Below are 16,903 nucleotides of genomic sequence, written 5' to 3'. Positions count from 1 at the left end.
GAGAGGGGGGGGAGCATTCCTAGCCGTGTCTTCAACATCAGCACAGCTTATAGTACCACAGCTATAACATACCCTCCGCCCCCCCCCCACCACTGTTTTTCTTGGTGTATCGCTTCAATGTCCAACGTTGTCATGGAAAACAAAGCAATAATGTAAGCACAATAACACGAAGATAAAAAAAAATATAAGTAAATAAAATGAAAGGAGGGGGGGGGAAAGCTGTACAAACATGTTCTCGCGAGAATTCCAATATCTTCATCTTCCAGCTCTGAAAGTCGGTGCTAGAATACGAGGCCACGTCTGCGACCTGTGCCGGGCGAAATAAGTTCTCACGCGCGAAAGGGAGTAGCATGTGTGTTTAATTTACTGGTCCCGCTGTGGGAGCCAGTTGAAAAAAGTTGTTTACTCCCCCGATTTCATTCACCCCCCTGACACCCATCCACCCCCCACTGCAACTTTACCCATTTTTTTTTTAAAGCGATAACATTTATGTGTCATTTTTATTTCCTTTGTTCTTCTCCCTTTCCTTTTTCCATTTTCCGAACATTTTTTCCACAATTTCTTTTTACTTAGCAACAAAGTCTGTTGTCGAAAGCTAAATCTTTTCATACGGCTTGGCCGCCTTGTGGGTACACTCGGGATGGATCGTCCTGAAAGCGTTTAAAAATAACCCACACCAATGCATATTGAGATCGGTATATTTTTGTTTTCACTGGAAAATCGTTTACGCTCTAGATTTAGTGATGTTAGTTTTGTTAAATATTACAATAGAAAATAATTTCCATTACTAACAGCAGCTTAGAGGTTGGTATTAGGAAACAGAAAGCAGGCCAAGAGGGAAATTATGTCAGAATATTACAATTTACATCAGTAGACTTAGGCTACAGTCGGAGATCTATATACGCAGTAGCTGAGTGGGGGAGCAAAGCGAACTCTCGGTTACTTCTTCGCGCGTTTGCTGGTGTAGCTTTGTTCAGTAGTTTTTTCAATACGCAATTTTTTTTTTTTTGTGTGGGGCGATCCAGTCAATCGAAGAAGAGAGACTGAAAGTAGTACGCATGTTTCGGGTCCCCGCGACCTTGCAACCATTGTGTTGATCTGTTCAACCCTTGCGCGCCTAGTTGTGTTTACAATGGAGAAAGAGAGAGGGTGAGAGAGCCAAGAAAAGGAGAGAGAGAGAGAGAGCGAAATCGCTCGACCAATCATTGCAGAGGATCCTCGCGCGCTTTGCGAAAAAAAACGGTGTGAGTGTGACGGGGCGGAGCTATCGAACTATAAAGTAGTTGGACTCGAAGCGGGAGACTAGAAGAGCGGTGGGTGAACATAGTGAAAATCTCGGAGTACGCTTATTTCAACATTTCTTTTTTTCTACAACTTATTCTTTTTTTTTTCAATAACTTTGCCATGGATATCACTAATATCAGGATTACACTAGAAAATCGGTCGCCCGAGGTTACAGATGCATTTTCACAGGTATGGATTTGATAAAGTCTTATCAACTAGATTATAATTCTAGAATATAAAGGAGGTGTTCGAATTCTAAAAAATTGGATCTATTGAGATAGACTATTTTATTTAATATCAAGTGACAGTCTATTGGACTATTGTCGATCTATTCTAGATCTAGACTCTAGATTCTATACCATCGGCATCGGCTAGATCTAGAATATATCATTATATCTAGATCTAGTCGTTTTATATATTTAGATTCTAGATCTAGATCTAGAATAGATCTTTTTTTTTTTTTCGAGTGAGGTCTGAGCCGTCTGAGGAAGAATTATTCAATTTATTCATGTTTGGTCAGTTTGGATATTTTTCAAGATGTTTGTTAACGCGGCATTAACCTGGATTATAATACAGAGTTACAGAGACTGACCGAAGAATAGACTCTTAGTAAAAGTCTTAGACTTGTTTTCACTAGATTTAGTCTAAATCTTTATAGCTATAGAAATCTAGATTTAGATAATTTTAAGATACCGGCATTGTGAATAATTGTGCGTTATAGACTCTAGAATCTAGATAGATTCTAGATCTAGATCTAGATCTATAGTAAGAGATTCTAGAATCCTAAGAATCTAGATGATATAGATCTAGATCTAGCAATTCTGCAATATGTACACTAGATTAGATCTATCTAGATCTAGAGATAGATCTAGACCGAAAATCCTTCTAGATCTATTCTATAGATTTATATAGAATCTAGATCTGATCTATCTAGTCTTTATAGATCTAGTCTACATAACATAGGGGCCTACTATTACATAGACTAGCGACATACATGACATAGATCTAGATCTAGTCTAGATAATCTATTATATAGGCCATAGGGTCTAGATTAGTCTAAGTCGGCTTAGTAGATCTCTATATAGATCTAAATCTAGTCAAGATTGAAGATATATAGATTCTATAGTCATCTATATATACATTGATATTGTATTCAAACAGCGCATGGCTTAGGCTTGCCATGCGGAGGCTTTTCTCCCCTAGATAGATCTATTCTAGAATCTAGACTCTAGATCTATATAGATTATATCTATTTAGATCTAGAGTTTTAACATTTATATCTTGCTTGAATATGGATTGCAGCCGATTGTTTACTAATCTACTGTAGATCTAGATTTAGATCTTTGTAGATCTAGATTTAGATCTTTGTAGATCTAGTTATATTCTATATGACTAGATATAATTCTTAAATTTCCTTTATTTTTTAGATTTATAACTATAACAATCGAGATCATTTATAAATTATAGATCTAGCTAGTGGCGAGTGTAGAAAAATAGATTCAGAATCAGAGCATAAATCTCCCTCATTGGTCTAGTTCTAGATGTAGATTTACGGCTGTCAAATAAAAAAGGAAAATGCAAAATAAATATTTTTTTTAACTTACAATTAAATCTAGAAATTTAGGCAATGAAATAGCACATGACTTAGTCTAATTCTTTTAGACGTTTTAGATATGAATGTATGTACATATTTTTTCTTTCAGTGCTGTGCACTAGTCTCTAGGCCATTTTTTGTTTTTAGTCTTTTTTTTAATGCAAACCAATAAAGTTACTTAGTTGTTACTTTAATATAACTATAATATGTCATCTATTATATTCAACCAGTTAGATTTTTTAAATGAGTAAGTAAATCAGTAAGCCTAATCTAATAATTAAAAAAAATAATTCTATTTTATAGAAAACCAGACGCTCTGGAGGGTTGAAAACATCTTGTCCACCACCTGAGAGGAGAAGCACTATCAGCTCTGTGATGCCTTCCTGCATTTACCAGAATGCATTGCGCCTTCGGAATTTGTCTGGGGGTAGCACAACAAGTGGCAGCAGTACCAACTCCAATCAGTTGGATAATCAGTATTTCTCAGACAATGGCTACACCGTCCAGACCAACCGCAGCAACTCCTCCCCTTCCTCACATAAAAAGCTGGATAGAAGCTGGAGTGACAGTGACAATGATCGCAATGTCTTGCACAGATCTGTCAACTCAAGCAGGTACAAAACCGAACTTTGTCGTCCTTTTGAGGAGAGCGGATCATGTAAATATGGTGATAAGTGTCAGTTTGCCCATGGATATCATGAATTGAGAAATCTGGCCAGGCACCCTAAGTACAAAACTGAGCTGTGCCGTACTTTCCACACTGTCGGGTTTTGTCCATATGGTCCCAGATGCCATTTCATTCATGAAGATGAGACCAAACCAGAGGCATCCCCTAAACTAGCAAGATCAGGCAGCGTTCAGTCATCAAGTGGGAGCAGCAGCCCAACACTAAGTCCACCCAGCAGCGATGACATTAATGTCTTTAATTACCAGAGTGACCCCTTATCTTTGAGCAACCTGGAGAACCACCAGTTCAATGCGCCTCTTTCGGTCAATATCAATAGCAACTTTGACCATGCGCTCAAGCAGCTTAGCCTGCTGAGCTTAAATCACAACAACTGCGTGGATGTTTTCAGCAGCAACAACAAAGAGCCTAAAATAATTGGTTCAGAAGAGCACGACATCTTTAGTGAGATTACCATGTTCCGGGCTGAAGATTTGGATAATGCTCCCAAACAGACATCATCTTGTGCCATGCAGTCTGTGGTGAGATTGGACAATTTTCCATCTGTGGACAACTTCTCTTCTGTCAGGGACACATCTTTCTGGAATAAAGAGAATATTTTTCAGATCATGAGACCCCTTGATCCTTTTCATCATTCACCAACTGGCTCAGATGGGTGCAGCAGCGGCAGCAGTAGCGATTGTGGAGGCAGCACAGAAAGCCTGGCTAGCGCTGGGTTCACAGAATGGCGTTCCCCAATGGCTATTGGACAGTACTGAACCTTTATATAAATAATTATTATTTTAATATTTTGTGTGAATTAAGCTATTTATTTTATTTTACAAAAAAAATCATATATAAATATATATAAATTAACCTAACAGTGACTATGTGTAGATGGGAGTTCATGCAACAGATGTGCATACACTTAATATCTGAATTATTGGCCTTGATGTGTTACTCGTTTCTTGTGATGAGTTCATGATTTGGTGTTGGTGCTGTGACTGCTCTGCACACTTGGCGTTTCTTTTATTTTGTGATTGTCAGAGAGAAAAGAGATTTATCAAATTAACTTTTATCAAATGTTCAGCATGAATGGCAAGTGTACATTTCAAACAAAATGTTTAACAAGCGGTGGTGAAATGAAAGAGAAAAAAAGTTTGCAATAAATTCTGTATTATAACTTATGATGCCAGACTGTGTAGATCTGAGTGTGTGTGTGTCTTGAGTAATTGATGTTTAATTGAAATGTGACCCAATGGCATTTAATGATTAGAGCGCCACTGCAGTGTTCATTTTAGTTTTCCCCCTCCTCCCTGTTTTCTAATATTTATGCTGTAATCTAAGACTCAAATCAGAATCTTTTTTTTTTTTTTTTAAATACCTTGCTGTTCAGGGAAATGTTTTAAACTCTTTGCCGTGTGTACAGAGTTAGCCATGTGTACACCTTTAGTCCAAAAAGAGAGGAAACCTTTTCATTTTCAGAAGTGTCTTGTGTTTTGTTCAATGCAAATATGATTGTACATGACCTTTTCTATCATGTATTTTTTTTCCACTTTTGACAATTTGCATTGCATATTATTGTCTTTAATAATGTTATAGATGTGGATATCAAATGGATTCTTGTGAATTTGTTAGCCCATTATAATATTAAAAAAAACAACAACCTCTAAGACCCTATCACACAGCAGGCTTGGTTTGCCAGGTGAAGAAAGTAGGTCAAGGGTAAATCCCACATATTACCAAGGGGAGGCTATCAGACAGGTGTTCTCTCAGGGCTAACTGGCATACACAATTTCTCATATTTTTTTTACTTATGTGTCATTGTCTGTGACATGTTAAAAGATGTATTTAATTTATTATAATAGATATGCCCTTGGTGCTTTCATTGTCTGATTGAATCAATTGCTTGGAATCACTACAGTGGGGTAATTATGAAATGTGGACCAAATACAAAACTTTTTTTTTTTTTTTTTGTCATATCTTTTTTTTTTTTAACACAAAAAATGACATGATTTTTATTCCAGTTCCAGATGATCATTTTTTTTTAAATTTTGTGTCAAAGTATTAACTCACACTGATGTATATTTTGTCATGGATTTGCACGGATGTAGCTCAGCCTTTGGTTGGGCTGTTCAGCTAAAGATTAAAACTTTTCCCGATGGTGCCTTTCCAAAAGATGCCTTAATGGTGTTTTTTCCCTTGTTAATCATGTGTTTTTTTTTGTTTTTTTTTCTGTTTTTTTTTTTCTTTCAACATTAGATTACCAAAAAAACTCATTTCCCATTCCCTCATGGTTTCTTTGGCTTCTGCTATGCACTTTTATCTTACTTTACTATGAAAAGAATTTTGTAGTGAGAACTTTCTTTTCCAAGTGTGAATTTTTTTTTTTAATTTTGTTTTAAGTTATCTTTATTTATCATCTTGTCAGCTGTTGTGTATAGTTCGCTTGAGCACAATATTGTCAATATCTTAAAAAAAGCCACACAAAAGGGTGGATTTTTTTTTTCTATTTTGGATCTAATTACATGTATATTTAATAGATAATATTGATGTTAATTTATTTTAATGCAATATAATGTTCACCAACATCAAGCTGTTCTAAAATTACATTTTATGAATAGTATAATTCATTTTTATCAAACAAAAATCAACAGAAACTGAATTTTTTTTAATGTTTATTTTTTTTTAAACTATTTTCTTCACATTCATTGTTCAGAACAAGTGTATGGATAAGCAAGGCTCTTTTTGCATCTTAGTTTTTTTTTAAATGTCTTTTTGGCAGCTAATTTTTCAGCATTTTATAACATTGTTTTTCATTTCTTACTTTGGAGTAAAGTATTTCAATTGATTTTACTTTCTAACCAGTGTCCCACAGAGGTTTTAACTTTTCTGGATTGTTATCAGCACTGACCTAACAACAAAAACTTTTTAAAAAGTGGAACAAAATTTATGTGTGCGTCAATAGATGTTCCAGTATTACAACTTGACATCTCCATATTTTGTATTTGAGACCGAGAAGTGTTTTCAGTGATGGCATTTCTTGAAAATCTTTATTCTCTGACCTAACAGTAGGCAAATATCAAGCTGTCTTTTCATGTTCATGTGTACAAATAACCATTTATGTATTTAATTTTTCTTTCCTCTCTATCTATTAATTTTAAAGAATGGTGATTTTATTGATTGAACTACACATTTTTTTTTGTGTCAAGCAAAATGTCAAGGCATTACAATCTGTATATTAGTAAAGAAAGACAAGAAATGTTCTTTTTTAATGATCTAATTATTTTTTTTTAGCAGTGTATTAAATGTATGACTTAAATATAGGAATGTAATGCTCTTAAACCTTTTGTTCTTGACCTTGATGTGATGCAAGTCAGCACACAAAGATGACATTCTACCTGTTTGGGAACCCCTGATATTTTGTTTGTTTGTTAATGATTGATTATAATTTATTCATTTTGATACTTGCTAATGTTTGGCTTGTTCAATGTGTTCTTGTAATATAGGATTAAACAGTTATACTGTGTGTGCGTTTTTTTTATTTTTTATTTTCAAGTTTTTAATTTGTACCATGGGTTCCAGGAATCGTCTTTCTTTCTGTGCAGCCTTGCCCGATGTATGACAATACACTCACTGAAGTTTTTACTAATCTCGTGTGTTGAATTATTCTTTTGTGTTTAATATGTTGTGGCTGGGATGAGAAAGTAAGAATCCTGCATACAGCACAAGTATGCCCACATGCATAATAGAGGTGTGTGATAATGTATGCGGCGTCACCTGTGATCTACTGACTCACTCTTTACGCACACACATGCTACTGGTAGTCAGCAATAATAGTAAAATATACCCGTACAAGTGCAGACCATCGCAAAACATAGTTCAGCTCAATTATATTGACACATGTTGCACATGTACTTTGATTTGAACATCTTACAATATATAACAATATTCGGTCATTTAACAAGTTTAAGATACACTTATGTATTGTGTATAATTAAAAACGAACACTAAATGAGCATTAAAAATAAACCAGCAATGCTCCATCATAAGCCTAACAATCGGTCTACTCTATATTGGGGGGGGGGGATCCTTTCTTCAGCTGGATAATCTTAGTAGGTCAACGGGCTTTGCAAAGCTGTGCATTGTCCTTGAACTCTAAGGTCAGAGTTAACGTGCCATTGATCTAGACGTGCTTTCACGTCGTGCCTCTGCATTCTAAGATTGAAACTTATCAATAAGTGAAGCCCTCGTAAAGATACTTTGGAAAGAGCTGTATATACTCGGTATAAGGTATTATATATTTTGTTTATACATGAAGTTAGCAGTAGTCCAAACCTGTAATTTTCATAACTAAGATGTTATTTTAATAAACTTGCCATCAGCATCATACATCCATTGGAAAGTTTGTGTCTGCATCTTGCCACAAGTGTAGTATCAGAATAGGCTAAGAAAAAATAGGTCATAAGGGGCAGACAACTGTATAAAGAAGTATTAATAGCATCGGATGTTCTGTCAAGTTAAATTGAAGGCATCGGCGTGTTGGTTGATTTGAAACGTCAATGTGAAGGTCGTGTTATCACAAAATTGTAAACTAGTGCAGGTAGTGTATATAAAACAAAGAAGTGTCTACTATACAACAGTATTTCTAAGTGAACTGAAGCGTTTGTTAGAAGAACACTATCTACTGAAGCGTTTGTTAGAAGAACACTATCTGTTACGTCTGGCCGGCAGAAACGACCACTTCAAATATAAAAAGCTTCACACACAAAAAAAAAACTTAATTAGTAATTAGATACTAGTTACTATCTCCACTAGCAATGTGAAAAGTACTTGTGTAACCGTTGTCAAAAGTTGAAATAAAAGTTAAAGTGGATCTAATTCTATTTAGCCGTTGGACAGAGTTTTTGATATATGCTCATAATGGAAGTAGACTTAGTTTGTCGAGAACATAATACAGGCATCATAAAAGCAAGGGCCATCTCCATCTGGGGAATTAATCGGTCCATGCTTACGTAACCGGCTGTAGCCATTCGATAACCATTAGCCTCAGCGAGGTCTTCACCAGCCCAGGCGTACGTACGGTAGCACTGTCCAATAGGTCTACCATACATGTAAACAAAGAGAACAAGTTGTGGATCATTTCGTCGACTCGATAGCACCCCCCCCCCTCCCCCTTTTCCTTTTCTCTACTGCCATGGCCAATGACGTGACCATTGAAGAAAATGTCAAGATCTCTTTACTTTCTTTTCGACCGTTCAGGGAAAAGGGGGGGGGGTATATGTAACTTGGTTAGCTGACTTTTATAGGAGGGCTGGGGGGGGGGGGAAGTGGAGGAAGCACTCGCTTAGTGTCATGTTGTTACATTGTGGTTATTTATTCTTGTCAACAGTACAGTTTTATTGTTTGTCAAGACATTTGCAGACGACAATTATTGTTTTTTTGTTGTTGTTTTTTTTTTCACTCCATTTATTTTAGTTTTGGTCGACAAAGAAACGGGTTAGGTTGACCTAGTTTTATGCATGCTTAGTGACTGTGCAGAGCGCCGCGTTATCTAGCAACAGTTTTATAAGATAAGACAAGCCCTTTGAGGAGCAGACGATATTGTATAAGACATATCTTAAAGCAGACGATATTGTATAAGACAGGTCTTAGAGCAGACGATATTGTATGACAGTTCTTAGAGCAGACGATATTGTATAAGACATGTCTTAGAGCAGAAGAGATGCTGTATAAGACATATTTTAGAGCAGACGATATTGTATAAGACAGGTCTTAGAGCAGACGATATTGTATAAGACAGGTCTTAGAGCAGACGATATTGTATAAGACAGGTCTTACAGCAGACGATATTGTATGACAGTTCTTAGAGCAGAAGAGATGCTGTATAAGACATATTTTAGAGCAGACGATATTGTATAAGACAGGTCTTAGAGCAGACGATATTGTATAAGACAGAAGTGATGGTGTATAAGACGGGTCTTTTAGCAGACGATACGACTGTATAAGATTGTACACTGGGCAGAAGTTACTAATCTAATAGTGTCAGCATTGTTTGACCATGTGAATGGAACAATTGGTCAGACCGTCTGATTTAAAATGTTTTTTTTTTAACAAGCATTTATAGTTTTAATGCTCTAACTATCCTAGCACTATGAGGTGAAATAGTACATCTTTAACATAGTTCATACACCGGTGCGTTGTATGGGTACTTTTAATATCAGGAACAATATTTTGTCATTTCTCAGTATACAAATAGCAATGTAAGGAGTGAATGCTTGCTATATTTTTATAGACCACATCTTCTTGTGGAGGCGCGGTGGCTAAGCGGTGAAGCGCTTGGCTTCCGAACCAGGGTCCCGGGATCGAATCCTGGTGAAGACTGGGATTTTTAATAACAGGATCTTTGGGTGCTCCGAGTCCACCCAGCTCTAATGAGTACCTGACATTAGTTGGGGAAAAGTAAAGGAGGTTGGTCGTTGTGCTGGCCACATGACACCCTCAATAACCGTAGGCCACAGAAACAGACCAATAGACCACCAGGTCTGAAAGGGAAACTTTATTTACCTGTTATAAATTACAGACGTTACTTCAAAAGATAAGATAATTACGTCATACGCTTTTCTTGTGTCAATCTAGTCATGCATGTAAATCAGTCTGATAAGTCGTTGGTTTCCCTGGCTAATACAGCCAACCCGTTCCATTTTTTCTAGGGAAGAAGGAGCACTTGCTTGGTGAAAGTAGATATAATGCTAGATCTAATGTTTAATCAGGGATCGTATTATATTCTTATATGTTGATAAGCAAGTTTAGTAACAGTTATAGTATGCCTTTCTTGCCAACGATAATATATTTTGGTATACTTAACGAATCCACGAAATTTAGGCACCGGACGTTTAGGCACCCGGTACTATAGGCAACACCATACTAAATACATCATACAAAAGTTCCATTAAATATGTATTTAACAAACTCATTAAATGCCGATTAACCTTTTTATTTGAATATTTTTTTTTTAATTGTTGTTGTAGGCACATTACGATTGCATTCTATCCGAAACTACACATATAAAAATAAATAAATTGTGTGCTGAACAACGCTGCTATATATACTGTAGGCCAGTTCGTGTTTTTCTTGTGCAGTCGGAACGCGAGACATTTATGCGGTTGCCTCCACTTGGTCCTGCAGTAATGGCCCGGTAGGTATACTTTCTGTTTCTGCATTAGGCTGTTGGTAGATCGAAATGTTCAATTTTTTTCTCGTTGGGCCTACGTGCGAATCTCTCGTGCTGTGGCCCGCGGACCATTTTTTTGGCCTTTTGTTGAAAACCAAGTGATCCGTGCTACTATTCTATTAATAAAAAAAAGGAGGCTTACACACATCTCTAATGATTGGTTTGTTCTTTTCTTTGCTTCAGTCTCTACATCAGCATTTGGCTCGGTGTTGGTATGTCTTTTTACTATAATAATCACCAAAACGTCCAAAAGTACACTGGTTTGTGTGTGTGTGTGTGTGTGAGAGAGGTGCTAACCTGTGACCTTGAACCTGCCATTACCTAAGGCAGTGATATCCAATCATCTTCTTCCCGGGGGTGACGTCCATAAATTATGACACGTTACGAGCAGCGTCACGGCAAAAAAAAAAAAATTATAAATAACATAAAAAAATAAATTAAAAAAAAAAAACAAAAAAAAAAAACAAAGTTTATACTGAGTGTAACTGCATCAATTAGTTAGGATCAGTCATGTGATTAAATTTGTAATTGCAAAGTCTGTAAGAAGTACCTTTATATATAACGAATACCATCGCTTTGTATATTACACCATGGCTAGGACGTTTTCTGCAAAATCAGTCTCTGATTTTGATATATAGAACAGGTGGATGGGCGGTTGAATGGAAACCCCGGACACATTGGCAAAAATATATTTTATTTACCCCTGCAAATGATTTTTAAATTCCTCGATTCGTTCTAGAACTGAGCCGAGATTTTAAGCTTTGCATATTTACTGCAATAGTATCATTTAATTTATTATAACAATGTATTGCCATTGAGTGCATACTGATAGTATACATAACTAGTTTTTTATTCATTGATTATATAAGATGTTTACACTCTCTCTAAAAGCACGGAATTGGTTACTTGAATCAACCATGACAACCAACGACTTGGTAGAAGGTTCAAATCTTAAATAAACATTGCACTATTAAAAGAACACATATGTAACTAACGGACGTATATATCTTCTTCTTTGATGGGACGTCTGCAATATATAAGATAACAAGTTGTCCAAAGTTGTCTATCCCCCCCTCCCCCATTTTTACGCCTTCAACAGGTCGATATACATATATACACACATTTAAACCTGCAGTACATGTTCTGTTGTTAGCCTCGGTTTGGGTTTATTCTTTGCTGTAGAATGTATTCTTTGTACAACTGGTCTCTCTCTCTCTCTTTAATAAGTGTGTCATAACCGATGTAGTCTACACATCATTAGACGTGGCCCAGAGTAGACACTTACTCTGTTGTCTGCTCTTTCTAGGTCACAACACAATTAGTTACTTAACACTGTCAACGCAATACAAGCGTGCGATGGCCTTCCCTACCCTTTACACACATTCACACTTAAAACCTCCATCTTTCTATATGCCTTGCCTTGATTGTATTCTCTACGTACGCTGGACCTTGCACGTGGTCCGTGATCGCCTTGACTCGTTTCTATTTTTTTTTTTAAATATGCATATAATGAAAAACCATTCTCATATTACTAAACATAAACTATAATAGGTCAATAAAATTTGTTTTGTTTATTACAGATTTCAGATCGATACGATTAAATTGACTTTTATTCGCTCTTACTAAAATGTATTGCTTAAGGAACATAATCCGAAACATTACCCAGTAAACAAAGAAACGATAACTGCGATTAAATTTGTGTGTAAAAATACACAATCTAAAAAAAAATAATGCACTGTTGATTTTATAAACTATAATTTGTGTATTAATAAAAGAGCGTGCATTCTCCTATAATTCTATACCAAAGGTAACGTTTTCTGATTACAAACAAAAATGTTATTGAAGTTTAATCCTAACAGGGTAGAATGTACAAATGTGACAAATGAACAATCCTGTCAGAACGTGGACAAAAATAATTACGGAGATAAAGAGTTAATCATACTACTCTGCAATATAGTTTGAACCAATTGTCCCACTCTTAATTTTGATTCATTAGGTCAGCAGCAATGTGTGTTGTGTCCAGTCAACTTAAAAAGGGTAACACGGACCTATTGATTACATTGGCTGAAATGATTGGTCAGCTGATTTTATTCTGTCACCGATGGTCATTCATCCTGGGCTGACACCATTGTTTGTGACGTCATCTTCTCCCTCTATTCGCCTTTTAGCAAACAGATTCGAGATCACACCGGAAGTGACCTGCAAACAAAGAAAGAAAAAAAAACAAGCAACCTGAGTTTGGCGCCCCCTTGGAAAGAAAAAAAAAGGGGGGGGGAGGAGTGATTGTAGATATGTGGCTAAATACATATTTACCTTAGATGAGAGAGAGAGAGAGAGAGAGAGAGAGATGTTTGTGGGCATACGTCACCAGTATGTGTGCATTACGTCACGGTCGGGGAGCAAGGTCAATGTTAAAAATGTGCTGGTTTTAAATGTTTACATTGAGATCTATTAACTGATAACTCTGTGTGTAGACGCCTCAGCAATGTCGAGACCTTTGGCCTCCCATAAAAACGAATAATACTATAATCGATGCGCACTCTAAAAGATGAAAGAATTTAATAGGATTTAAACAATAAAGAATATTTGTTACGAGCGTGAAGATAATCTCACTGTGGAATGAAATAATCTGACCATAAACAATGCTATAAATTAACATTATTGATATTTGTGTTGTGCGCCTGTCCGCATGTCTGCCATATTGGGGGGGGGGGGGTATCGCAATGTGTTGCTTTCTGGTTAAATCGTGAAAAAAAAACAACATTTCCATGAGATCTATGGTGTAAATCACATTCTATTTGTGTGACTAATTGTAACGAGGGTGTTTCATGTTGTCAGCACAGACGTCGATAATAGAAATATGCGTCCTCTTGCTTGTGACCCAGTCACACCTCATGAAAACAAAGAAAGTGGAACAGACGCAAACTAATATTTGTTTAATTAAAATTGATTACAAAATGAATATACCATTAGTAGGATCGCCAAATTTAGAGACAGGAGACTAAAAAGTAAAGTACCGTAGCCATGATAAATAAAGCACTGAACCATAATTGACAGTTACAAAAACATCAAACGTAAAACAAAAAAATACTCAGAAAGACACAAAATTTAAGGCAAATTTCTTATTCCATACGCTAGGACAAGTTCGTGAAAGTGCTCCTTCTTCTCTAGATCCATTAGAGCATGGTACAGGTTCCTAAAACAGCCAGGAAAACCAATGACTTTGCCGATTTTAAGTCTCTAATTCACATACACAACCAGTTTAACAAATAGATTCGCGTATGACGTAATTATCTTATCTTTTGAATGAACGTCAGTAAATGTAAAAGATAAGAGCGTGTGGCACAGATACGCATACGATTCATGGTAGTAACAGGTGGTTGGGGCGATTGGATGTTAAACGGAAAATACCCGAGTTCAGGTCCCGGACACACGCTTTCAATTGCGCGTTCATCTGTACACCCAAAGTCGAATAAACTCATTGGGTTTTGATGAATGCATATGGTGTTTGTGCTGGCCACATGACATCCTCGCTCATCGATTTAACATCTACAGCAGCGGTTCTCAACCTTTTAAGCTCGGCGACCCCTTTTTTTACAAACCCCCACCCCCCAACTCTTCCGCGACCCCCACCCACCCACATTTGCACAGCAATAGAAGAATTGACCAAAAAAAATTCATTTATCGATGGTCTTACGCGACCCCTGGCAAATGGTCAATCGACCCCCCGCCCCCAAGGGGTCGCGACCCACAGGTTGAGAACCCCTGATCTACAGAAATAGATGAACTCGACTTTTACTACTCTACTGGCAGCTCGTTCTTTGAAAGGAAACTTCAGTATACTGTTGTGTACTAGTTAAATACAAATAACACATTTCCTATGATCGGGACTCCCCGTCTAGACTACAAATTAGCCAGTGGCCCTTCTTTATCGCGGCCTGTCTTTATCTCGGCTTAGAGACTACTTGAGATGACCGCAAGCCGGCTAGTTTCATCGTTACATCACCGGTCAGCTGAAGTACAATTGCACTCTTCAATCCAATTAATGACCCTCACACTAGAGACTAGCTGACCGGGTTTTAGTAACAGGTCACCGCTGGTCTGCTATTGTGCTTAAGAAAACCTTTAGTGGGCAGTTATTTAGCTGGCTCGGCCTGTCTACTTGGAGTAGAGGAGAGGGCGGGGGGAGGGGAATTAGCCAGGGCAAGAGCTGATGACTTAGTCAAGTGAGTTTTGTTGTCATTCAACAGGATACATCCGATACAGATATGTCTCTTAAATTAAGACTTTTACTATTTCTCTTATTAGCTTGCGAACTTATGGATTCTGGGTGGACACTGGACGACTATTTTGAAAACAGCTCTTAAGATTTTCCTAGAAATTTGGCAGTTTATAAATAATAAAAAAAAAAAAATGGCTTTTATATAGCGCTACTTTCATGCTTATAGCATGCTCACAGCGCTTTGGTCCAATCTCATTTGTGGACCTGTTGGGAGGGTGGGGGGGGGGGTATCTGGGAGAAGGTTTTCCGTGCTAGCTTTTAGGCGCTCAGTAAATACAACTCTGCTCAAGTTGGGTGTCGAAACTCGAGGCCCCTTCATAGGTAGCCAAGCCAAGTTCAAGCAAAGTACCTCTCGACCACGCTTCCCACATATGTAAGTATGTTATATGTATATAAATCTTTGGAAAAAAACAAACAAACTGCTACTTGTAGATGAAAACTCTGGTTTGACCGTTTTAAGTTTTCAAAATATAATCATCTTAAAAATTAATTTGGCTTACGTCTATCTATTTTCAACATTTTCAGCGGGAATTCCCGCACTCGACTCTATTGTTTCTTTGTGTTTAGTAAAGAGTTGAATAAACCATCCAAACTGAATGAGCATTTTGCGCACCGTATTAAGTAGACATCATTATCTCGACTGCTTATAGAATTTGATTGTGCGAAGCTTACTGGAAAGCGTTTAGGGCACTCGGCCACCCAAATTAAAAAAAAAAAAGATACGCGTACCGCTTTGTATCTTCAACGAATAATGAAATTCTATCTCCAAGACGTGCTCCGAATAAAACTGTTGTATTATACGTATACAGTTTGATCTGTAAAGACATAGAAAGCAAGTTTCACTTGGAATACTAAATTTTATAATCGGTTCCCCGACAAAATAGCGCCGACAAAGTAGCGCGGAAAAAAGATTTTTCAGTCATTTGCAAGAAATAATCTACTTCGCGATATTTTGTCAGCGCTATTTCGTCGGCGCTATTTTGTCCGCGCTATTTCGTCGGCGCTATTTTGTCGGGGAACCCTTATCATCTCTCTAAATACTTCTGTATTACTACTTCATGTCACATGGTACATGATAACTCTTAGTACTTTATCCAATGGTTAAATTCGGAAAAACTTGTTTGATTCTCGTATGCAAGTTAACCCTTAGGTCAGGGTTCGACGTTACCAGACCGATTTTTCCCCTAAAAAGGTGTGTGTGTGTGTGGGGGGGGGGGAAACTGTAAACGTCATAAACAAATAAACATGTCATACACGCCTGTAATCGGTTATTCTGTATTCGTTTTGACCTTGAAGACGGTGGCTTTGTTGGGTATGGAATTAGAAATCAAATATTGAATTAGTGATCATCCCCCAACGTAGGTAGACCTGTGTACATACAGTTGTTAGAACATTGGTACCTGGAGAACAAACAAAAAAAAAATGCTTATGTGTCAAAAATTAAAATTGTGTCTTAGTGCGCGTTTTGTCAGTTTATTTTGATATGAAGCCTATCATCTGCGTTTGTTTGTTTATGTTTAAGGCTGTCTAGTCTTGGGTTCGTCAACTTAACATTGTAGTTAGCGTGACTCTGTACACGCATGTCATTTAGCGCGACACTGTACATACACACGACAGTTAGCATGGCACCGTACACACGCAACAAACATTTAGCGTGACACTTACACACGCCACAAACATTTAGCGTGACAATGTACACACGCAACAAACATTTAACGTGACACTGTACACATGCAACAAACATTTAGTGTGACACTGTACTCGGTTTGGAAGCTCAGCCCTTTACCACCAGGGCCACCCGCGTTTCCTCTTGATTTCTTGCAAGTCTGATAAGACGTCTTGCTG

General features: G+C 37.1%; 1 protein-coding gene across 1 annotated transcript; it reads left to right on the top strand.

Moving 5' to 3' along the window:
• The first annotated feature begins 1,268 nt into the window (after window positions 1–1,268).
• On the top strand, window positions 1,269–7,194 carry LOC106058886 (CCCH-type zinc finger protein moe-3-like). The gene is made up of 2 exons (XM_013216399.2): window positions 1,269–1,473; window positions 3,182–7,194. Exons 1-2 carry the CDS (start codon window positions 1,405–1,407, stop codon window positions 4,319–4,321), a joined length of 1,209 nt encoding a protein of 402 aa, XP_013071853.2. The 5' UTR covers window positions 1,269–1,404; the 3' UTR covers window positions 4,322–7,194.
• Window positions 7,195–16,903: the final 9,709 nt, after the last annotated feature.

This window comes from Biomphalaria glabrata, chromosome 3 (assembly GCF_947242115.1).
Source record: "Biomphalaria glabrata chromosome 3, xgBioGlab47.1, whole genome shotgun sequence".
NCBI classification, from domain to species: domain Eukaryota; kingdom Metazoa; phylum Mollusca; class Gastropoda; family Planorbidae; genus Biomphalaria; species Biomphalaria glabrata.
This window is presented reverse-complemented; position numbering and strand designations above follow the sequence as displayed.

Bases quoted from the DNA above. Each gene is read 5' to 3' on its own strand.
- LOC106058886 (XM_013216399.2), top strand. From the start codon at position 1,405: ATGGATATCACTAATATCAGGATTACACTAGAAAATCGGTCGCCCGAG. The intron at 1,474-3,181 runs GTATGGATTTGA...TCTATTTTATAG, and splicing joins TTACAGATGCATTTTCACAG to AAAACCAGACGCTCTGGAGG.